Source organism: Hemicordylus capensis, chromosome 2, assembly GCF_027244095.1.
Source record: "Hemicordylus capensis ecotype Gifberg chromosome 2, rHemCap1.1.pri, whole genome shotgun sequence".
In the NCBI taxonomy this organism is placed as follows: domain Eukaryota; kingdom Metazoa; phylum Chordata; class Lepidosauria; order Squamata; family Cordylidae; genus Hemicordylus; species Hemicordylus capensis.
The window spans coordinates 140,798,032-140,822,003 of record NC_069658.1 but is presented as its reverse complement, the minus strand read 5'-3'; the positions used below and the strand labels follow the sequence as shown (position 1 = coordinate 140,822,003).

The window sequence follows — 23,972 nt, the reverse complement described above, 5'->3', positions numbered from 1 at the left end:
ACAGTGGTTCTGTTCCTATCTCTCGGGTAGATTACATATGGCATGACTTGGAGACTGCTGCTCTGCAAAGTGAGAATTATTTTATGGAGTTCTACAAGGCTCCATACTATCTCCAATATTCTTTGACATCTATATGAAACTGCTGGGAGAGATCATCAGGAAGTTTGGTGCAGAGTTTTATCAATATGCTGATGACACCCAAATCTATTTCTTCATGTCAACTTTATCAGGAAATGACATAACATCCCTAAATGCCTGCCTGGAGATGGAAATGGGCTGGATGAGGGATAACAAACTGAAGTTGAATCCAAATAAGACCGAGGTACTGATTGTGGGGGGTCAAAACCCAAGAGATGGTTTAGCTCCGCCTGTTCTTGATGGGGTTACACTACCTTTGAAAAATTAGGCATGTAGCTTGGGAGTTCTCTTGGATCTAAAACTCTCTCCGATTTCTCAGGTTGAGGCAGTGGCCAAGAGCGCCTTTTACTAGCTTCAGTTTATATGTCAGCTATGCCGATTTCTGGAGGTAAATGACCTTAAAACAGTAGTATGTATGTTGGCAACCTCCAGGCCTGACTACTGTAAATGCACTCTACGTGGGGCTCCCTTTGTACATAGTCCATAAACTCAGAGGCGCTCTTACTCCTGGACTCCAGGGCCAAAGTCCAGGGCCTCCACATTACTTGGGGCCCCCCAAATCCTCTTTAGTCTGTCCCGGGTGGTGTGGTTGCCTGGCCGAGCACGATGATGCTTAATTTGCAGGGGAGGGGGGGCCTCCAAAGACCTTTAGGGCCAAGCTCCAAAATTACCAAGGGAACCTCTGTGTAAACTACAAATGGTACAGAATGCGGCAGCCAGGCTGGTCTCTGGGACAACACAAAGGGACCATATAACACTGATTCTGAAAGAATTGCGCTGGCTGCCTATATGTTTCCTAGTGAAAAACAAAGTGCTGGTCATTACCTATAAAGCCCTGAACAGCTTACGTCCAGGGTACTTAAGAGAGTGCCTTCTTGGTCCTGAACCCTGCCACCTATTAAGATAATCTGAGGAGATGTGGGTATGGTTGCCACATGCTTGTCTTTGTGACTGTCCCGGGGCTTTGAAATGCATTCCTTGTGAATATAAGAGCTTCCCCATCTCTGATTGTTTTTAAAAAGACCCTTAAGACTGGGGTTTTTTTAGACTTTTAATTAAAATTAACATTAAACTGTATAATTGTTTTACTCTGTGGATTGTTTCTATTTTTTTTTTAATTCTGTGAAAGTGTTTCAATAGCTTTTTATTTTGTGTACACTGCCTAGAGAGGTATATATCAGGTGGTGTATATATATACACACACACATCTGAACCTACGGAGAAATAAAAAGCAATGATTTGATGACTTGAAACAAACCGAGAAAGAGACAAATATATGCTTGACACTCCAACAATGAAAAAGCCAGCTCTGTCCCCATATGCCTCTCTGTCTCTCTGAGGGAAGGCAGGATGCCTCCTTGTGTTAAGAAGGCAATTATTAGACCATTTCTGAAGAAGCCTACCTTGGATCCCTCAGAGTTGAGCAACTACAGGCCTGTCTCCAACCTTCCGTGGCTGGGTAAGGTAATTGAGAGGGTGGTGGCCTCCCAGCTCCAGACAGTCCTGGAGGAAACTGATTATCTACATCCGTTTCAGACATGCTTTCACATGGGCTATGGGGTGGAGACTGCCTTGGTCAGCCTGATGGATGGTCTCCAATTAGGAATAGACAGAGGAAGTGTGACTCTTTTGGTCCTTTTGGACCTCTTGGTGGCTTTCGATACTATGAACCACAGTATCCTTCTGGAGCGTATGAGGGGGTTGGGAGTGGGAGGCACTGCTTTGCTGTGCTTCTGCTCCTATCGCATGGGCAGGTTCCAGATGGTCTCTCTTGGAGACAGTTGTTCTCTAAAATCTGATCTTTTGTATGGTGCCCCTCAGGGGTCCATATTGTCTCCAGTGTTGTTTAATATCTACATGAAACTGCTGGGAGAGATCATCAGATTTGGTGCAGGGTGCTATCAGTATGCTGATGACACCCAAATCTATTTCTCCATGTCAACATCATCGGAAGAGAGCATAATTTCCCTAAATGCCTGCCTGTAGGTGGTGATGGGCTGGAAGAGGGATAACAAACTGAGACTGAACCCAGATAAGATGGAGGTACTCATTGTGCAGGGTTGAAACTTGAGAAATGAGTTTGATCTGCTTTGTTCTGGATGGGGTCACACTTCCCCGGTAGGGGTGTGTCCGAACCGGTCCGGAGGCCATTCTAAAGGCCTCCGAACTGTCCGGACCGGTTCGGACCTGGCTGGTCCGGGTCCGGGTGGGGGGCCTTTCTTTAAGGGCGGGGAGGGCTTACTTACCCCTCCCGCCTCTTTGCCCCCTCCAGCGCCCGTATTTTACCGAGTAATTGGGGCGCTGGAAACCAGCTGCCCCCGCCCCCCCGCGAGCACATTAGGGCCAAAGCTACTACTGCTGCCGTCGCCCGCCTGCCCTCCCTCCCAGAAGCCCGCCCGCCCTCCCTCCCTCCCTCCCTCCCTCCCAGCCGCCCGCCCAAGTCCTCACCAGATGTTGTTTTAAAAAAAGAGAGGAGCTCGCGAACAGAGCTCCTCTCTCTGCAAAGTCCCGGACGCTACTGAGGCTTTGCGCGCGTGCCACAAAGGACGCCTGGGAGTTCCGCCGGAGGCAAAGCCTCAGTAGCGTCCGGGACTTTGCAGAGAGAGGAGCGCTGTTCGCGAGCTCCTCTCTTTTTTTAAAACAACATCTGGTGAGGACTTGGGCGGGCGGCTGGGAGGGCGGGCGATGGCGGCAGTAGTAGCTTTGGCCCTAATCTGCTCGTGGGGGGGGGGGCGGGGGCGGCTGGTTTCCAGCGCCCCAATTACTCAGTAAAATACGGGCGCTGGAGGGGACAAAGAGGCGGGAGGGGTAAGTAAGCCCTCCCCGTCCTTAAAGAAAGGCCTCCCTTCGGTGCCGGTCCGGACTGCTACGGACCAGGCACATCCCTATTCCGCGGAAGGAATAGGTATGCAGTCTGGGGGAGCTTCTGGATCAAAGCCTCTCCCTAGCGTCCCAGGTTGAGGCAGTGGCCAGAAGTGCCTTCTATCAGCTTCGGCTGATATGCCAGCTTTGTCCATTTCTTGAGATAAATGACCTCAGAACAGTGGTACATATGCTGGTAACCTCCAGACTGGATTACTGCAATGCACTCTATGTGGGGCTGCCCTTGTATGTAGTCCAAAACTACAGTTGGTCCAGAATGTGGCAGCCAGTTTGGTCTCCGGGTCTTCTTGGAGATCATGTTACTCCCGTATTGCAAGAGCTACACTGGCTGCCAAAATGTTTTTGGGTAAAATACAAGGTGCTGGTTATAATCTATAAAGCCATAAATGGCTTGGGCCCTGGGTATTTAAGAGAACGTCTTCTTTGTCATGAACCCACCGCCCATTGAGATAATCAGGAGAGGTCCGTCTGCAGTTGCCACTGGCTCGTTCAGAAGCTTTGGAACATGCTCCAGAAACTTTGGAATGCGTTCCTGAAGCTTGGGAACGCACTCCCTGCTGAAATAAGAGCCTCCCCATCTCTGGCAACTTTAAAAAAGTCTTTAAAGATGAATCTGCTCACCCAGGCTTTTAATTAAATATTGTTTTAATAATTTTAACATTGTTTTAAAATTTTAAATTGTTGCAATGTTTTAACTTTTTCTGTTGTCATTTATTTGTTTTAACTAATGTTTTAACTCTTCTGTTGTCATTTTTAAAAAACTAATGTTTTAACCTTTTCTGTTGTCATTTATTTTGCTTTGTTGTAACCTGCCCAGAGATGTAAGTTTTGGGCGGTATAAAGATATATTAAACAAATAAATAATAAATAAATATTTTAGAGCACGAGTTTCCAACTGTGGTCCTCCAGATGTTGTTGAACTAAAACCCCCATCATCCCCAGCTACAATTTATTGTGGTTGGGGATGATGAGAGTTGTAGTTCAGCAACATCTGGAGGATCACAGGTTGGGAACCTCTGTGTAAAAGCATCTTCAGGGCACCGCAAAGGTAGCTTGATTTGGGTCATAAGCAAGAAACTCCTTGTGCTACATTGCTTATGAAATTCTTGAAGTAGTTCTGTTCTTTTGTCTTTCCATTAATCCCAGCAGAGTTTATAATTGACAACATACCACTTCCTCAACAAGAGTAATATATAATCCTTTTTCAGCAAAGGGAGCAACTGAAAACATATAGGACCCAAAGTTCTATATAGTTGTATATAAGTGATATAATTTATTTGTGGTTTGGATTAATGAATATGATGTTGCCAGTTCATGAGTGTTGGGACATATATTTATACAGTAATAAAAGTTTGGATGATTAATGTATCATCTTCTCCCATATATCCCATCATGGCTTAATAGCATGCATACATCAAATCTTTAAATGTGTAAACAGTTTAATTCTTTTGCGACCTTGTTCAGTGATGAGATGCCACTTGAAATATACCATGGCAAAATCCAGCACAAAGTTCAGTGAGCTTAAGAGCCATTGAATTCAATGGGCATATTCATGCTGAACTCTGTGTTTGACTGTGGCCTACATGTCTAAACAATTTACAGTGCTGCATTAATTGTCTGTAATCAAAATCATAGCATAAAGCTGTTATGGGCTTTGAATAACATATTTTGCCACAGGCCTAGTTTGTGAACACTCGAAACTACAATGTTTCTCAGGTGACAATGAGTGGTAGGAACATAGGAAGCTGCCATATACTGAGTCAGACCATTGGGTCTATCTAGCTCAGTATTGTCTTCACAGACTGGCAGTGGCTTCTCCAAGGTTGCAGGCAGGAATCTCTCTCAGCCCTATCTTGGAGAAGGCAGGGAGGGAACTTGAAACCTTCTGCTCTTCCCAGAGTGGCTCTATCCCCTAAGGGGAATATCTTACAGTGCTCACACTTCAAGTCTCCCATTCATATGCAACCAGGGCAGACCCTGCTTAGCTAAGGGGACAAGTCATGCTTGCTACCACAAGACCAGCTCTCCTCTCCTCTGGTCTGGGTCAGACATCACAAAGGGCCACAATTAAAGCCCAATTTTACATGACACCCTTGGAAGAGCGTGCTCCCCCAACTCCTCCTGCAAGAAGCTCTCAGGAATTCTTCTTCCAATTTCGGTTAGAAAGAAATTAAGAGCAATTGTCTGAACTGACTTATCTTGTTTATTCCAATCAACATGAAATAAACCTAGATATGAACCCAGTTTTGAAGTGCATTAGAAATCTAAGTTTATTTCAAGCAAGTTGGATAGAAGAAACTAAGCATCTTTACTGCAAATATTGCTTTCAAATAATGGCTGACATCCTGACTCATGAAGTGCACATTTTAATACAGTCTGTGTTGATTCAGCAGCAGCCTCACACACTGTAGCCTTACAAAATGCCTCCAGTCCTCTTGCAGTACTGCTTTTGTGCGAGTGTTAATGCTTATGAAAGCTGCTAGTGCTCCAAAAGCAGTGTGTAAGAGTGGAAACACATCACTGAGGGTCAGCAACATGTTTCTGCTCTAACACAGCACTTCTGGAGTGCAGATTGACATTCTAAGGAAGTGTTGGTTCAGCAAGAGGATCAGAACCACAGTGCTTCCAGACTATCTGCACTGGCACACTGAGGAAGGGGTGATTTTTGATAACTTGAAAACTTCTGACACAATAAATGTATTGGCCTTTAAAGTGCTACACAGAACTCATTGTTTTTGCTGCAACACACAACACAGCTACTTCTCTGGAATTATAGCATGTGGCTTATTGTGGCATAAGTACTTCAAAAAATGCATGAAAGAAGTTGTTTTAGATGCAGAATACCATATGAATTATGGCAGAGAAAGTTGACAAAATTAGTCCTCAAGGCAACAGAAATTGACCCATGTGGCAACAGATCTAGATTGAATAACTGGTAAGGTTCTTATTTCATCAATGCAATAGCTAATTTACTTGCATAAACAAATTTATGCTAGTAATAGTGAAAGGGTGAAATTGCAATCAGTTAAAATCAATGGGAATTGTCCCACTGATGTCAAGGAGTTTGTGAAACATTCTGTTCACATTGCATATTCAAGGTCCATATTACTCAAAAGATCTGTCTGGTTCCACCAGCCACTCAGTCAGAACTGCTATGCTACAGCCTGGTTTTGCCTGCAAGAGCAAAAGTGGCCATGAAATGCTGACACCTATAGATCAAAGCTGAGATGACAATCTAAGGATTACATTTTTGGCAATAATTTAATCTACTTCCACCACCATCCTGACCCCAACAGAACATGTGGTATCATAGAAAAAACCCAAAATGTAGTTTGGTGTCACTGATTTCCATTCAATTACTTTTTTGTATATAAGTAAGCCATTTCATTTGAATACATGCAGAAATTTTGATTGGTTCTAGATGGTTTGTATGTGTTTGGGGAGCTGATCCTCAGGTTTCATTTTAAAGAAACGTGAAGACTTCTGCAAGACAAACGCATATTTGCAAAGGCATGAAAATGTCTTATTTTCATGAGAAATTGATGTACAGTGGTCCCTCGACTTACGAACTACTCGACATAAGTATTTTTCGAGTTACAAACGGCAGTTTTAGATCCGGTTTTAGATGCGGTTTTTTCGACTTACAAATTTTTAGATGGGGTTTCCTCGACTTACGAATTTTACATGCGGTTTCCTTGACTTGCCTGCCTGTTTACTGCCTGTTTATTCTTGAAAAGAAATGTTCCTGTGCAGTTTGCAAGCCTTACTGGGGGTCTGGGTCTTTTTTCTAGGCTCCGGAACGCATTAATCCGTTCCCAATGCATTCCTATGGGAAACCGCTTTTCGACTTACGAACTTTTCGACTTACAAATGTGCATTCGGAACGGATTAATTTCGTAAGCAGAGGGACCACTGTAGTTGCATCTTGTATAGAACTGGTTTCTTGCTCTGGTCAGACTTCACCTGTGCTTAATCTGGGAACTGTAGTTTCTTTCTACTTTCCTTTGTTGTTATGAACGGTGTACTGGTCCAGTAATGCACTTTTTTTTGTTTACCAATACATCATTGGCACATCACACTTTCCCCCCAAATTTACCTACCCCCTTTGTTAAGGCATATGTAGGTTCTATTAAGTTGATGGCTCTAGAATACTCTTTTGCCATGCTTACATACATATATGCACTTTTCTTTGAGTCCTCATAAGAAACCTTTTAGATGTGTTAATTTCTCAGGCTTTTGTATATTGAAAATGCTCTTGAATACTTTTCCAGATTTATGTACTACAAAAGAGTTAATGTTACTAAAAACTGGGGAAGCAGGGTCTTATTTTAGAATAATCATGATAGTGCTTATGTTTTGCAATGGGCAACACCTCCTATTTGAAGAATTTGCTGTTATGCTTTTGGTTTTGCTGCCATTGTTGTGAGGATCAACATCTGGAAATAACATTGGAAGTGCCTGTAGATGCACTTTGTTCTATTAGGTGAAATATCTCAGCGATTAAAAGATATAGAGATTCAATATCATATGATGACAGAGCTTCCTGCTCTTCTCGCTCTCTAATGTACATAAATATATTTATTAAATATATTTTATTAAATACAACTAATTATACCAACAATGAAGCTGCTGAAAATCTGGAGGCTTTTTAACACAAGAACAGTCCTGTTGCATCAGATCAAGCTTTTTGTTTCCATTCTAATAGTGGGCAGCCAGTTGAGTCTGGGAAACTCACAAGGACACTTTTGCCCTCATTTTGGGGAAGCACATAATGAGAAAGCTCACAATGAGGACATGGGCAACAGCCCCCTCCTATTCAAATAAATAAAAAATAAATAAATGTACTTTTAAAATAGGAGTTACATTTTTTGCGTCTGATGGAAGTATCCATCACATTTTGTTTCTAGCAAAATGTTATAAACCCACTTAATTGTTGCAAACAAACAAGATATTTACATGTCTTTGCAGACATAGGAGTGACTCACAAGTGGCAGTATGCTCTTTTAAATGTTACATGAAAAACAGTCCTACTATATTATACCTATAAAATTAGATGTGCATTATAGAGCTAAATAAACAATTATTGTATGCTGTCAAAATACTGATTTTATATGTTGCACTCCTAGCTTTATTAAATAGGTTCTGCCTTTTAACAGCAATTGCATTCAGTACCTGTTATACAGGTATCACTCCTAATAATTCACTTCACTGTTTCCAAGCCAATCCTGTGACGAGAAGTCAGGTAAAGATCTAGGTTTACTTCAGTAAATAATTGAACAAGATGGGAGGGGAGAGCTAGACTATGATACATTTCTTGGAGGTTAAAAAATGCATCTGTTCCATTATCAATTTGTAGGACAAATTCTTAAAGTTAAACAGGTTTTTTTGGTAAAAACAGGAGAATGTTTGACAGTGAATTCTGCAACTTCATTGAAGTAATTGGAAAGGTTTCTTACCTGCACAAATATCTTGGAGGGTTTGGCAGATCTTTGACCATAAAGCACTCGCCTCCATTTACACAGTAACCTTTTTTATTGACATCACATCTTGTGAGATGACTTGTCCCAGTAGTAGATGTAGATGTGGCTAGAAGAAACAAAGGGAATAATGGGAGAAATTTTAGTATGTTTGTACGCTTTTCTGCATAACAGCATCACACAAGGAAATATTTGGGTGAAATATTCAGTGATAAACATCTGGCTTCTTCATCACAAAAAGAAAAAAACACACAACCCAGCAATAATTCTGCCTAGAATATTTTGGGATGTACCTTATAAGCTCATCTCATATATAGGAAAGGTTGTGCCGTCGAGTCAGTGTTGACTCCTGGCAACCACAGAGCCATGTGGATTTCTTGGTAGAATACAGGAGGGATTTACCATTGTCTCCCCCCACGCAGTATGAGATGATGCCTTTCAGCACCTTCCTATATCCACTCACATATGCACACTGCAAAGGTGTCAGATCTTCACTGCTGTGCAATTGAGGGTGGTCCAAAGGCGTCTGTAGCCAATAAAAGCAGGTCTCCTTGTGATTAGTCACATGACAGCACGACTACTCTCAACATTGGCAGTTCTATGCGTTGATGAATATGGAACTGCCTCAATTCCATGGTAAGAGGGAATGATGTGGTAAGATTTTTACTGCAAGAGGGGCACATGGTTCTGTGAAGGGCTGAACTTCTTCATACCTACTGCTACCTCTCCACAGCTCTTCTTCTACAAGTCTTTCTGCCAGCTGAAGTCCCTTCCAGTATTGGGAGTCAGCATAGGAGAAAAATGCTTGCGAGGGAAGCTGTGTGATGGTTTGGTAGTTCTCACTTGCAGGCCTCTTTGGCTGTTAAAAATCAGAGCCCCACCCTTTCTATGGCTAGGACCATCCTGAGGTTAATTTTTCAAAGATGCTGCTGTTATTTCTCCTCAGGTCCCTAGTTGCTCAAACCAGTGAACAAGCTTGGTCTTAAAACATTTTTTAGGGGTTGGGAGTATCACCTGATCCATTCTGGCCTAATGGAAAGAGGCTTTCTTGAGTAGTAGTGTGGCTGTCCTTCCTGCAGTTTCCACCTTTGGCCAGAGGTGGTAAATCCCTGCCTACTGTACTGCTCACCAGTTCTGGACTTGCTGGTGGGCAGTGAGCATAATTCTAGCTTCACATGAAAATACAGAGGGGTACAGAAGGATGTAACAAGGGGACCTCCCAGTCTATCTGCTCTCTATTTTATCTTTAGTCAATCTTCTCCCATGAGTAGGGAACATATGGGGCTGCTGCCTTTAAAAGGTAATTTAAGGCAACCTTAGATTACTTTATTGCAGACGAACTGCAGAGGATTGCAAGATTCATTTAATTTAAAGTGAAGTATGGAAGCATGGTGTTAAGCCTTCAACCACTTTAAAAAAATCTTCAAGGGCCAGCATGTTCAGTGAGCCCGAGTGCAAGGTAAACTTGCTTGGGCAATCTACAGTAGACTCCTGTGGCACACCTATGAAGAAATAAGTTCCATTGTGTCCAGTGGTCTTGCTCCCTAGCAAGTGTGTTTAGAACTGCAGCCTTAGACATCCAAAAGTGTTCTCTGTGAACATTTGTAGAAACATTCCTCAAGTAAGTGAGCCATTAAAATATTTTAAATTAAGAGAGATAATTATTTATACTGCTCTTAATTCTATGTTAGTTTCAAAAGTGCAGTGTGAAGATTGGATTAAGAAGAGAGGAGCACATTGTGCAGTAAAATCTTATGCATATTTACTTAGAAGTAAGCCTCACTCTGTTCAGTGGGGCTTACTCCCTGGTAAGTGTGTTTATGATTGCAGACTTCCTTTAGTTCAGCTATATCTGCAATGTATCAGATAGCAAGGATGCATTATATTCTTTTAACACACACACACACACACACACACACACACACACACACACACACACACACACACAGTTTAATCAAAGTAATTCTAAACAGATGTAAATGAAGTGTATGCAGCTATACAGATCTGTAAGAGTATAAATTGACTGTACAGAGCACAGCTCAAACTTCCATTTTAAATGGTACGTTGCAAGGCTTCTTCCTTTGTATCTTCTTTTGTAGAAAGGGATAGATCAAGTTTTTTAAAAAAGAGACAATGGGGCTGCTAATTTCTGGTGATTTCCCCAGCTTTATTTAATAAAATGGCCTTGGTAACCCATATATGTTGACCTTATATATACACAAAGTTTCACAGGTGGTAAGAAGATATATTTAGTGAAATACATAATTCTCTCTAGGATTCCACATCTTAGATTTAACATGTGGAAGAAATGTAGTTATGGTATTGTGGTTTGAAACTAAATTAGTTTATTTTTTATATATATAATTTTTCACTGAGCCATAATTTTTAATAATCTACAAACCGTATTAAGAAGTGTGAGCATGTAGAAATATTTATTGCATATGTACTCAGGGGAGTCATATGCCATTCTAGGATCACATCTGAATCCCATCTCCAACCCCTTCCACTTTAACCTTCTAAAATGCTTCCTCCTGAAAGCAGACTATTACTCTGGAGACGTCCTGCAGGTCAGAAAGCGAATGCATTAATTCAAAAAGAAAAGCAATATTGTTTGCCTGAGCTCCTGCAGAGCAGACAAAGCTTATTACCACCACAAAGGCTAATGGAATGCTTTAAATTGAATTACAAGGATGGTTGTAGAAGAGTCAAGCTTAAAGCTATCTATAATTGCTGTGGCCATCTTGCTTTGCACTTGTTCTCCCAGCTGCTGCAAGATCAAAACTGATCACCCTGAAGTTTCACAGTAACAATTAACTCTTAGCTAATACAAACAGAACTCTACAAATGTAGACCACAGGCCAACTAGCTTAACAGTAATTCTTTCTTTGCAGGGAACTCTGGGAACTGCTGTTCTGGGATGTGGGCTAAGAAAGGACTTCTACCAGTGAATTCTCAGAACTCTCAACAAGCTATTGTTTTAGCTGCTTCCCTTATAAACACGAAGAAATATTATGCTGGTTTGACTAAGGCTTCATTCAGAAGCAAATCCATATTTTCTCCTTCTCCTTTCCCTCCTTTTCCCTTCTGACTCCCCCCCCCCCCAACTCTCTACAGGATTCCCACTGGGGGAGACAAAAAGAAGACTGGGGTGTGAGAATGACTACAAAGCAGATGATAAACATGTCGTGATAGAGAAAGAAGTTCTTTAGCAAGCCACAGGAACTGAGATTGAGGAAGCCCACCTCCTCTGCAAAGCACCCACAAGATTGCATCTTGATGTACTAAACATTTTGCAGGATTAGGGCAAATCAATGTTTCCCATTTTTACACATCTTAATTATATTTTTTGCAAGAAGAAATCAATTTAATTTGAAATAACTTTGAGAGAGCCCTGACTATAATTCTTAAGTATGACAGTCATTTTAAAGTTGAAAACTGTGCAGTTCAGAATAATTTTGATAAGTTATTTGATTAATTCTGAAACTCTTGACTGCAATTTATCTCATATCATGAAATACAAGTAACATGGCTTACCACAGCTAATGAAACAGGAATCACCCTACAGAGACTTGATTATATGAATGCACCATCATATCTATGCCAGCTATGTTTCTATTCATCCTCTTAATGTTAATTCTTTTGATATTATTAATTAGTCTGTCTTCAACTGGTCAAAAAAGAAGTATTGTTAAAGCAATAAAGCAATACAGTACTGAAGCCAACAGTAATGGCGATCATGAACATTCTTTACTCACTCTAAATAAAGGCTGAGTGAATACTATTTATTTATTTATTTATTTATTTATTTATTTATTTATTTATTTAACATATTTTTATACCAACCAAAACTTACATGTCTGGGTGGTTCACAACAAGATAAAACATTAAAACATTAATTAAAAACAAAAACAAGAAATTTAAAACACAATTTAAAACTTTTAAAACAATATTCTAAAACAACATTAAAAACAATCAAAACAGTATCAGTTAAAAGCCTGGGTGAACAGATGTGTCTTTAAAGAATTTTAAAAAATTGTCAAGATGGGGAGGCTCTTATTTCACTAGGAAGAGCATTCCAAAGCCTCGGGGTAGCAAAGGAGAAGGCCTGTCCCTGAGTAGCCACCAGAGGAGCTGGTGGCAAATGCAGACAGACCTCTCCTGATGATCTCAATGGGCGGTGGGGTTCATGACGAAGAAGACGTTCTCTTAAATACCCAGGGCCCAAGCTGTTTAGGGCTTTATAGGTTATGACCAACACCTTGTATTTTGCCCGGAAACATATCGGCAGCCAGTATAACTCCTTCAATACAGGAGTAATATGGTCTCTCCTAGATGCCCCAGAGACCAGCCAGGCTGCCGCATTCTCAACCAACTGTAGTTTCCGGACTACGTACAAGGGCAGCCCCACATAGAGCGCATTGTAGTAATCCAGTCTGGAGGTTACCAGCAGATGTACCACTGTTTTGAGGTCATCTATCTCAAGAAACGGACGCAGCTGGAGTATTAGCCGAAGCCGATAGAAGGCATCTCTGGCCACTGCCTCAACCTGGGACACCAGGGAGACACTTGGATCCAGAAGCACCCCCAGACTGCGTACCTGTTCCTTCTGGGAAAGTGTGACCCCATCCAGAACAGGCAGATCAAAATCGTCTCCCTATGGACGATTATGGAGACTATGGAGCTTGATTTTGGGCGAACATTCTTAGGTACTACTGCACAAAGCAGAAGGGCTATTATTCTCTTCCTGAAAGAAGGGAATTTGTGCCCAGAACAAACTTCAGCATGTTTGTAACAATGTTTGGACTCAGAGAACAAACACGGAATAGCTAACTTGTTTCAAAAAGTCACAAACTTTTGAATCCACAGATTCTTTTTTGGTCCCACAATAACATGTTTTGTCACATACACCAAATACATATTTTGGTTCTGCTCTGAACTTCTGTTTCTGTAGTTTTGAAAGTCACACGTTTCGGCAGCTGGTCAGTCCCCAAAAGATATGTATACCCCAAAGGAAATTACAAAGAAAAGCTTTTAATTCAGACCACATTTTTAATTGTTCTAATTTAACAGAATCAAAATAATTTCCCAAAATAAAATCTATTTAATAATTCCTCATCAATTATCCACTACAAAAAAACAGGGTAAATTTTTAACTTACCTGGGATGCTGTCAGCCTTTTTAATGCCTGCAGACATGAAAATGCATAATACATGCAATTCTTCCTTTTTTTTTTTTTAAAAAGAAGTCCCTACTACAGAGTTAGTACTTAGAATTCCCTTTTGAATGTCTGCTAGAAAGAGAGAAGTCTTCAAAAGAGTCCCATTGTTCCCTGGGCTACTTTTGATCTGTGTGAACTGAAGTACAAGAGTTACTTGCACGTATTTCAGTAGAGTTTCTGCCGATGTCAGGTGTAACTTCAAGCAGATACACTGTCAGACGCACAAGGTGACAGGTACAATGTCACTGCTCAATGAAGGAAAAATAAAGTGCCAGCTTCAGAGCTTATGGGTCATGAACAAGACACTTTTGCTGAATTGTAAGTAGACATCCTTGTCTCCTTTTGTGAAAAAAGATGACTGGGGGAAGAAAGAACTCACTGTATCACAGGTTTCTGTGAATAAGTACTGCTGTCAGCAGATGTGTAGCTGTTACTCCACTGCAAGAAAGATAGGTAGAAATGGACAGAAGCAGCAAGAAGAGGAGAAAGGTATATTGTACTCTGAAACCATGATACATCTATATGCCTCCTGCTCCCTACATTTTCCCATACAGGATGAATTTACAAGACTGGTTTTCCCCACTGTAGGATATATTTTGTAATTACTGTATGGAAAAATCCATATAGAGTTTCTAAAGCCCATATGGGGCTTCTAAAGAATTCTCATGCAATAGTTTGGGCTACACTCTATTGACTCTTCCAATGTCACTTTTTCAAAATGTGCAAAACCCATCATTTCCCCGTTACCTGAATCTATCATTCTTTTTCTTCATTATATGATGACTTTTGCAATTGCTGCATGCGTGCACGCGTGGAGTGGGGACTGGGCTGCCGGAGGGAATTCAATACATAAAGAGCTTTGGGGTCTCAATGCTTTTGCAAAGCCTTAACCATTTGTCCTGCTGAAGTCACAGTGGTTGAGGAACCCATCCTGTCAAATGACCCAGTTCCCCTGTGGTGATTGCTATCTAAGTGATCACAAATCCATCCATCGAACATTACAATAAATTGTGACTAAACAATTTATCATTCAACTATGTTTCGCTCACAGTTGTATAGAATTCTGAGGCATGACTTCACTGTCACTTCTAAATGTTCAGAGAGATTAGAAGGAAATAAAAGGAATAACTATAAATGACAGATAGATACCCCTCCCCCTACTGATTTAATGATATAAATATTAACTGATTTTGAATACCTTGCCTTTAGTGACTGGGATGTTAGCTGTCACTCAACATCTGGATGTCCTGTCCTGGTTGCCGACTAGGCAAAGCAAGGCAATGTAAAGATAGGGCAAAGCAAGGTCACTCCATAGGACCTTGGAGTGGTCCAAGGGAACAAACTGACTGAGCCCTTATATACTAAGCCCAGACTATTTCTCCTGGGCTCTGCCTTCCTGCCTGGAGAGAGGAAGCTTTAAAGAGGCAGCCGTCTGGATTCTGGCACTCTTCCCCTGCTTTACCTCCTTCTGCTGAGTTTATTGTCAGCACTGGTGTGCAGACATTGGGGAGTGTTGTGGTTGGGAAGGCCAATATGTAGTGGGTTCAGATTCCAGGGATGCTGCCCCAGGGAGCACAGGCCTCAAGGGAGCTTCCTTGGGGGAACCCAGCCCAGGACTCCCTGACATTACAGTCTGATGTCATGATCCAGACAACATCGTGGATGTGTGATGCATGCTTGCTCAAAACTGCTCATAGAAATAACTCCCATACCATGAGCCAGTACACAGTGCAATTTATCCCATTAACTGTAATCTACTCAGCAAAAATCATACTGTAGCTATCTGCTGATTTATCCAGATGATTTGTCAAAGCAAATCCCAACCACATTTTAGACTTTGTCGGATGGAAAATGCCATTGCTTTCTTGTCCAATAAGGGGACTGAGGGATGTATTCTTGTTGCAAGGGGATATCCCTGCAGGATCATGCTCACTTTTGCCTGCTATGAACAACAGGGGGAAGATCCCACAAGGTTTCCCAGTGTAGCAGGGCATTGCTACATCAGGAGAGAGTAGCCTTTCTGGTATTTACAAATTGATTTTAAAAAGAGCTACATAAGTGCTCCTGCATTGTGCATAATCGAGAGTGAAAGCTGCTATCACGGGGAAACCATCTAAGAGGCACCCATGATACCACAATCTAAAGTGATGTGCCCAGAGGGATTATAGATACATATCTTGAATATCAGACCCCTCATATGTCATGGCAAACAACTTCTGTAACCAAAGTAAGTTTCAAAAGCAATTTGTGTTATGGGGTGTGTAAGTGTGAGAGAGAAATAGGTCCTACAATTCCTGACTACCATTATATTTTAAAAACTGCCTTCTAGTTTTCAAGCTCTTTCCATATTTTTGTTAGGATTAAACATTTAGATTTTAAGAAGGAAAGATGTTTTTCCAAACAACACGGCTCCAGAAATGGAAACACTTAGACATGCCTAACAAGAAATGGCAGTAGGCCTTGATATGTCACAAGTAGTCAGAGACATCTTGGTCCAAGTACTCAAAACCCATAGTGGAAAGCTGCATAAGGAGCCCAGCTTTCTGCTTCTTGCTCCCAAGGCAAAGGACTTTTAAATTCAGAAAGCATGTCTGAAGTTTTATTAAACTATTAACTTATTATACAACTTTTAAAAAAGATTATGTTCAACTCTTAAGGAAAACAGGAAACCACTGGGAGCAGAAGATAGACACTTCAGGAAGGAGTAAGGATATGTAAACTTGTTCAAACAATTTAACATGTCTTGCTGCAGAACATGACTCAAAGTCAGGACTGATTTCCCTTCAGAGTCCAAGCGGAAAAGAAAGGAAATACAAAAGACAAATGCTCCAGTTCAGTGTGCCAGATTGCCTTCTCTGACAGACTGACCCAGTTGGCAGTAGTGCTATGGCCGGCTCTGCATAGCATCTAAGCTTGCAGAGGAGGCCAGAGGGGATAATTTATAGTGCAGGCAGCATGACTAGAAACCATTGGGCTGTGTTGACTTTTGAGATTGGGAAGAGATAACAGGGTAGAGACTGTTTTCATTTTTAACAAAGTTTGACTAATTTTTGGTAGATACAAATAATATGGGATGTACTCACATCTAAAGTCACCTAATGGCGCAGCGGGGAAATGACTTGACTACCAAGCCAGAGGTTGCCGGTTCGAATCCCCACTGTTATGTTTCCCACACTATCGAAAACACCAATATTGGGCAACAGCGATATAGGAAGATGCTGAAAGGCATCATCTCATACTATGCGGGATATGGCAATGGTAAACCCCTCCTACCAAAGACAAAGACAGGGTTCTGTGTTCACCAGGAGTCAACACTGACTCAATGGCACACTTTACTTTACTCACATCTAAATATGAGAAACAAGAAAAGGTGCTCTACTTTACTGTAAGATAGATGAGGAAGTTCTGAAACCTAGCTTGTAATAAGGTTTTCTGGCATGGAACATTTCCAGAAATAGCAAATATCACTAGGTTTATATTTTTTAAGAGCCATGCAATCCAACTCTATGCATGGTAACTGAGATACAAGTGCCACTGAATTCAATGGAGTTTAAAAAACCAAAACAGCCATAAAAGCAATGTACAGAGGACGTGGCATTTAAAATAATCATATAATTACTAAAATATAACAATCTTAATTATTTTCCTGAAGACCATAATGTGTGATAATTTGGGAGTAAGCCCCTTCAACACTAGTGACCCCATTTTCATCTCTAAAGTATATAGGTGCTTGCAACTTTTTCTAGACACCAACATATGTATAGAGAGGCAAAAATAGCACAGACTGATCTTATGCATGCTTATTTGGAAGCATTTTTATCTTTGAATGCATACATATTTGGCTAGAAAATGTTGCAAAAACCTATATGCAATGGTTAAATGTAGAGAACATCTAATGAATCTACCTTATGAAAAACAAATATGCAAACTCTGTGGCAAAAACAAAGAGTGAATAAAAGATGTGGTGGCAACTGCATATGCCAAGCCACTCTGAATCTGAAATCAAATAAGCTATATACAATATATATATACATATACAATAATCACAGGCAAAGCTTGAAAATTCACATAATCTTAATGTCTTAATGTTTAAAAAGATAAGCGACTGCATGGAATTTGACACTGCATTAAAACTGACAAAACCAAGCTGCATTTCACACACACTAGCACTCTGATCATACTAATTTCCACTGGCTTACCTGCTTGCAATGCCAGGGTTATGTCTCTGTAATGTCTATTTAAAGCCCTGATTTGTGACACTGCACCGGTGCAGAAGTGATTGTTTCCCTAAGTGTCTGTGAGCGGGCCCTGACTGATCCATAAGATGTGTTGGCACTCACCCAACCATATTACACACAGAAGTCTGAACACAAAAATCTGCAATGGGAAAATCAGTCTAGAAAGTCAGAGGACTCTGCACAAAGCCCTTTGGGAGATACAAGGAGGGACAGATGCAAGTGGTAGCCCTCCATGCAAGTGGTAGCCCTCCTGCTTGCAATGCAAGATCTGTGTATCCATATCAATGCATTGTGACCATACTGCAATGTAAACAAAACTATCCATATATTCGGTGTCTTCTGTTACCGCAAACTCAATTCACAGACCTCCACTGGAAGCACACACGAGTTTTCAAGTCTATTCTGGCACCATTTCTATAGTAATTTATTGTATGAAGTGTTTCACTAAAAACCAAGAAATGTCAACTTGCTGCTCAAAAGATATAACAAACATTTGAAAGTCATTGTACACAAGGGAGGGGGGAACAGCTGCTAAGGGCAGATTCTTTTATTTAATGCACTAAAATGACTGAATTTATTATTTGCCAATTTATTTTGCTATTCAAGTTATTGTGGACCTTTTATTAGACTGTGGTGGGGGGGTGAACTGTAATCATTGTGCAAGTGTGCAGTTCAAAGCAAATATTTAAAATAACTGTTACAGATAATTTCCCTCTATCTTGGAAGCTCAGCTCTGAACCTGAGTGAGAAAAGACATAGGCAAGCATTTGGTGCCAGGAGGGAAAACGGCCTCCAAAACAGCAGCGTCCTGCAAACCTGAGATGGTGCAAGCAGCCCAGAGAGGCAGAAGCATCAATTACGGGATCCAGAAATGGGACTCCCTGCACACGTAGATCCTGGCACCCTAAAGAGGTGCCTGGCCTGGCCTGGCCTGTGTTTGAGAGAGAGTGAGCCCAGGAAAGGAATAGTGTTCAGCACTGAAATGAACTAGGGAGTCAGGTGAGGAAGGAAGAATGCCTAACACATCCTATCCCCATGGGAGTCTGCACAATACCCCCAAACATGCATCCAGCATGACCACATGTAAGCACTCCTGAGACTTCCAAACCAGACAGCCATAGCTTTCCTTCCTTTCTAGCATGTTACCTAGGTGTTAATGCCACTCAGTCATCCTTCCTGGATCCTTTTAAGCCTGAGAACCAACAGAACAACATATCTAAGCCAACATTTGATTTCTGAAATAATCCCATCTCCCTCTGAAGAGCCCCTCTGAATCCATTGTTCGCTTGTTTCCCGTAGAAGATATAGTGGCTTAAAGCCTTTGTCTCAGAGCAAGCTCACGTAAGATTAAAAAATGCTGAATCATCCCTGCTTGAGCTGCCTGGCTAGGCTTCTCCTCAAACTCTTCTGTATTACTGGTAGGTTCAAAATGCTGCCACCAACACCACTCTTATCAACAGAGCTTGAACCTCCCTGGGCTTGGGGTGGAATCCCATGGAAAACTCTCTTTATTTTGCTATTGGATAAGTAAAAAAAATCTCTGCATGCAAGCCTAGACATGGTGAGAAGACTGATAGCTGCTGAATGTTTGAGGACGTGTTTGCACCAGAGACTGCCCCCTTTGCCCCCCACTTTTCCTGAGTTAAAAACCAACTTGGAGAGGCTTGTAAAAAGAAAATAACCAACAAAACCTTCCAGTTTTATTTGATTCTGTCTGAGGCTTTCTCAGCTTTTAAATACAGTTAAAAATACTTAGTTGGTTACCAAAAAATTAATCATTGGTAATGAGTAAATGTTTATACAGTCTTTTGCAACGCCCTAGGTAGGATGGGCGTAGGCTAGTGTTTCTTATTTTAATTCTGTTACAGGTAAACAATAATATAAGTATCAGGAATATGCAAAAGCACACACACCAACAAAATAGATATTCTAACACAAACTCACACTAAACCACTTTCTCCTGCCCTAAACTTCTGAAGCCACTAGACTTGACTTCCTTTCCCCCTTGAACTCACCAAACTCTGGTTGAGAATCAAGCCCCTGCAGTTCTATCTTCGAAGAGCTGCAGTCATCCTCCTGCAGCCAACTTCCATGGCCACATGTCCTCCCATGCACCTCTTGTCTAGCTTCTTCCCTTCTAACAAAACACTTCCTTCTTCCTGACAACAGCTGTCTAGGTCCCACCACCTGGCGTGCTGATTGGCTGAGCCCTGGAGTTCACCAGCCTGTCAGTCAAGACAAGGTTCACTTCTGGTTAACTCTTTAGTGGGAGGGGAGTCTGATCTCTACAGAAGACCATTCCCATTACTCTTTAACCTGGAGGGGCACAGATGTAGTGACTTTTTACTTTATAAAACCAGCTATTTAAAAGCCCCCCTTCCCAAATTGCACACTCTTTGGGACACATCCTGAAGGCTGTTGGACCCTCTACTTTCCAATCATCACATCCCAGTTTCATCACTGAAAACCCGGCTTATCTCCCCTTCACACTGGCCCTTCTGTCCTTGGTCAGGGGAGTCTTTTCCATTTTTCTTTTCCCTTCCCTTCGTGAGTGAGTATGCTTGTGGTACCAAGTGGCTAGGCTAGAAGGTTTAGAGAGATATTTTTTACTAGAGAAGGTGGGCAGGGTGGTCAACTCTTCCTCTTGACTAAAAAAGAAAGCCCATTAAGGGACCCTGAAATGTCCCCTCTGTCAGCCTGAGCCCCTGCCACATCAAACCTGTCCGCCATTCATCCAACAAGCCCTGGAACCACCTCTTTCCCAGACTCTATTTACTGGTTCCCAGCGTCCCCCCAGCATTTGTATAATCCAACCCTAAAGACCCGCCCTTCCCTTGCAGAGCTGTTAGTTGGCTCTCCCTATTTAGTGAAAGAAGCTGTTTCTCCTTTAGTCAATTTCCTCCACTCAGTCTTGTTGCAACTTTTAACCCTTTACTTCCTCCATTTCATGCTTAGCCTGTTCTCCAGAGTGGGCCATCCTTTCTCTACTACCCAATCTTGTTCAGGTGCCTTTTGCTATCACACTTCACTCTCCTGCTGGTTCTTTTGATTGGTTCTTCCTTCCTCCTCTACCTGAACTCACTTGGTTTTTTCCTCTTGTCTCTCTTGCTTCTCTTCCGGTCCTTTGAATCGACGACTGCTCCTGTTATCACCCTAACTTGCTCGGGTGCCTTCCTCCCCGATCCATGCTCTCCTGCTAGTTCCTTTTACTGGGCCTTCCTTCCTTTTCTTCCTGAACTTGCTCCTCACCTCTCCCTCTTCTCTGTTTCTTGGATCAACTTCTCCCCCCCCCAAACTCATTAGAGTGCTTATCCCTCTCCCCCCCAGCCTTCTCCTGGTTCTTCCTCTAAGTGGCCTCTCCTTTTCTTGAATTTCTCAGGATCCTTCTCCTCTACCTCCCCTCTCAGGACTGGTCACTGGTGCTGGTACTGACCCCCCTCACTCTCCCTGGTCCCTGTTGGATCCTTTCTCTAACCTCCTCTGCTGAGCAGACCACCTATTACCACTCCCCTTCCCCATATATTTTTATTTGGATTCTCAAGCCTGGGGTTGTGACTTTCTGGGAAACAGCCTGTTTTGTAATCTAACCTACAAGGTCCCAAGAGGGATCCCAAAGCTGAATTTCCATTTGAAGCAAGCAGGGTTCTCATGTAAAAGACAAACCCTGAGAAACTGAGCAACATCACCCTAAAAATGATATATTAGTATTCAAAGACAATCAAGGCAAGCATCAAGACAGGGCTAGCTTCCTAGTGCCCTTTTTTCTTGGGACTCCATCTGAATGGTGACCACCCTCTGCTACACATGCATTTCCCCTTAGAAATTCCTAATTATCTCCAATTTTTGAACCTCCCTGTGCAGTAGGCACAGATGCACGCATGTGTGGGATGCATGAGTATTAGTAAGTATATTAACATAACCACCTAAAAAGAAAGAAAAATAAAGGCCTGCAGTTTTTATGTCATTTTAGCACTTCTCCCTGAAGGAAAGAACTACTGGAGTCTAAGAAAGATATTCCATCTAGGAAAAGTACAAGTTCTGACATACAGTTCAAAATGTGAGACTTGCCCCTTGGCTGCTCTATGGGATACTAATTCTGATGTACTTACAACAGTGCTCCAAATTTTATGCATTTTATTGATTGATTGATTGTGCATAGTAAGCGCTACTCAAGTCTTCCATACAGGAAGATGGAAAATGTGCATTTTTCATTTCAGCTACCACCTCCCTCTGAATCTCATTCTTGACATGACTCTGACCTTATTTTAACTATAGAGCTCAATTTCCCTATAGCTAAAGTCCATTTATAGAGAAGTGTTATTGACAAACTGAAGCTATGCATCGAACAGAATATTTCATTCCTTAAATAGACTGTTTCCTACATATTCTTATGAGCAGCAACAAGTTGCTGTCTATAGGAAACATTCCAATAGGAAGCTTTAGAGCAGAACATAATGAACATGCACCATGCAGCCCATCAGGGCCTAGCATAATCACAACCACAAATGTGTTCAGGTTTCACATTTGAGACAGACACTATGATGGAATCAGATTTAAATGAATAAGAAACACAGTGCAAAGGAACTGTGTTGCTTCTGGACCTATGATCCTAAAGCAATTCATGTTTGTTGTAGTTAAAATAAGCTCTCATAATTATGTGGAAAGTTATACATGGATGGCTCTCCACCTGTAATCTTCCATATGTATAGCATCAATCTGTTTTGCAATCTGGGTTTCTGCAGTTTTAACTGGATGACTGAGAGGCTCCCTCAGATAAACCAGCAAGAAAGTTGCAAAAACTTTCACAGGATGTATCATTGGCTAATTAGCACAGGAGTTCCAAATGCAGGCTGGGGCTAAGCAGAAGAAGTGGGCATTGTGCCAAAATCACATGTTCGACACTGGTAGTAGAGGTGAGTTTAGATTGGGGCAAGGGAAGATACCTGATAAAGAAATTTATTTATTTATTGACACTTCTTATATACCACCTCCTTCAAAGACTCTAGGCCAGGCTTCCCCAACCTGCGTCCCTCCAGATGTTGATGAACTACAACTCCCAGCATACCCATCCACAATAAATTGTGGCTAGGGATGTTGGGAGTTGTAGTACAGCAACATCTGGAGGGATGCAGGTTGGGGAAGCCTGCTCTAAGTGGTGAAATGTGTCCTGAACAAGAAAAAGTCAATTGGAACACATACTGCTGCCTCAATAAAAGTGATTGCTAGGTTAGGAATCCATGTTCTAAAAAATAAGAAAAAGAGAATCTCTATCCCTTAAAATTAGTTCAAGGCAGTTTGCAAAGAATTTGAGTGGGGCACTTACTTTCTTTACACTTCTCAGAAACAATGTAAAGGCAGTAAGCAATGGATTTCTCAAAAGCAAACAACATGTTCATGGTTATCATATGTTAACTGCAATTATCAGGCGATTACTCAGTCATGTGAAATGCTACCACAAATCAATCATCAATCATATATTGTAGGCACTGAGAAAGCCAATATCACACTGATCAGTGCCCCCACCCCCACCCCCAGTAGCCCTCCAGGTGATAACAGCTCTTTTAAAAGGTAACTGCATTCACCAACTTCCTAAAGGACACCCCATGGTTAGCTAGGTGAGCCTTTCTAGACAAGGAATTCCAGGGAAATGTGATGTGAATGTAATCCCATTAAGTGACTGGAAATCTCTTTAAAAAAAAAAATCTGGTTGTTCAATAACTACATTTCCAGTAGTCTTCTATACTGAACCTTTGCCTCAGACAGCCAGAAAAACAGAAGATCTACTCCTCCAACATGGTTCTAATCAACTTTCTCATTTGTTTTTCATTGCATATTATTGAGATACATACAATAGAACATTAACTTTGTTTTAACTAGTTAAATACAGGAGAAACCTCAATAAAATAATTTCTCATAACTGTGTGAGAAAATGTAGACATCCTTGAGACAGAAGAATGCATTTGGCTCGCCTCCATCCCCATCCTCTTCTAGAAATTATCTTATTTCATGGGAGGAAGA

The 23,972-nt window shown here is 41.5% G+C and overlaps 1 protein-coding gene across 16 annotated transcripts in view; it reads right to left on the bottom strand.

Annotated features, from left to right (window-relative positions):
• Positions 1–23,972, bottom strand: part of NRG1 (neuregulin 1) — an 811,186-nt gene that overhangs the window by 29,490 nt on the left and 757,724 nt on the right. For all 16 annotated transcript variants that reach the window (XM_053292174.1, XM_053292172.1, XM_053292175.1 and 13 more), the window contains one exon: positions 8,478–8,607. In XM_053292174.1, coding sequence (XP_053148149.1) covers positions 8,478–8,607 — 130 coding nt within the window. The remainder of the gene's footprint in view (positions 1–8,477; positions 8,608–23,972) is intronic.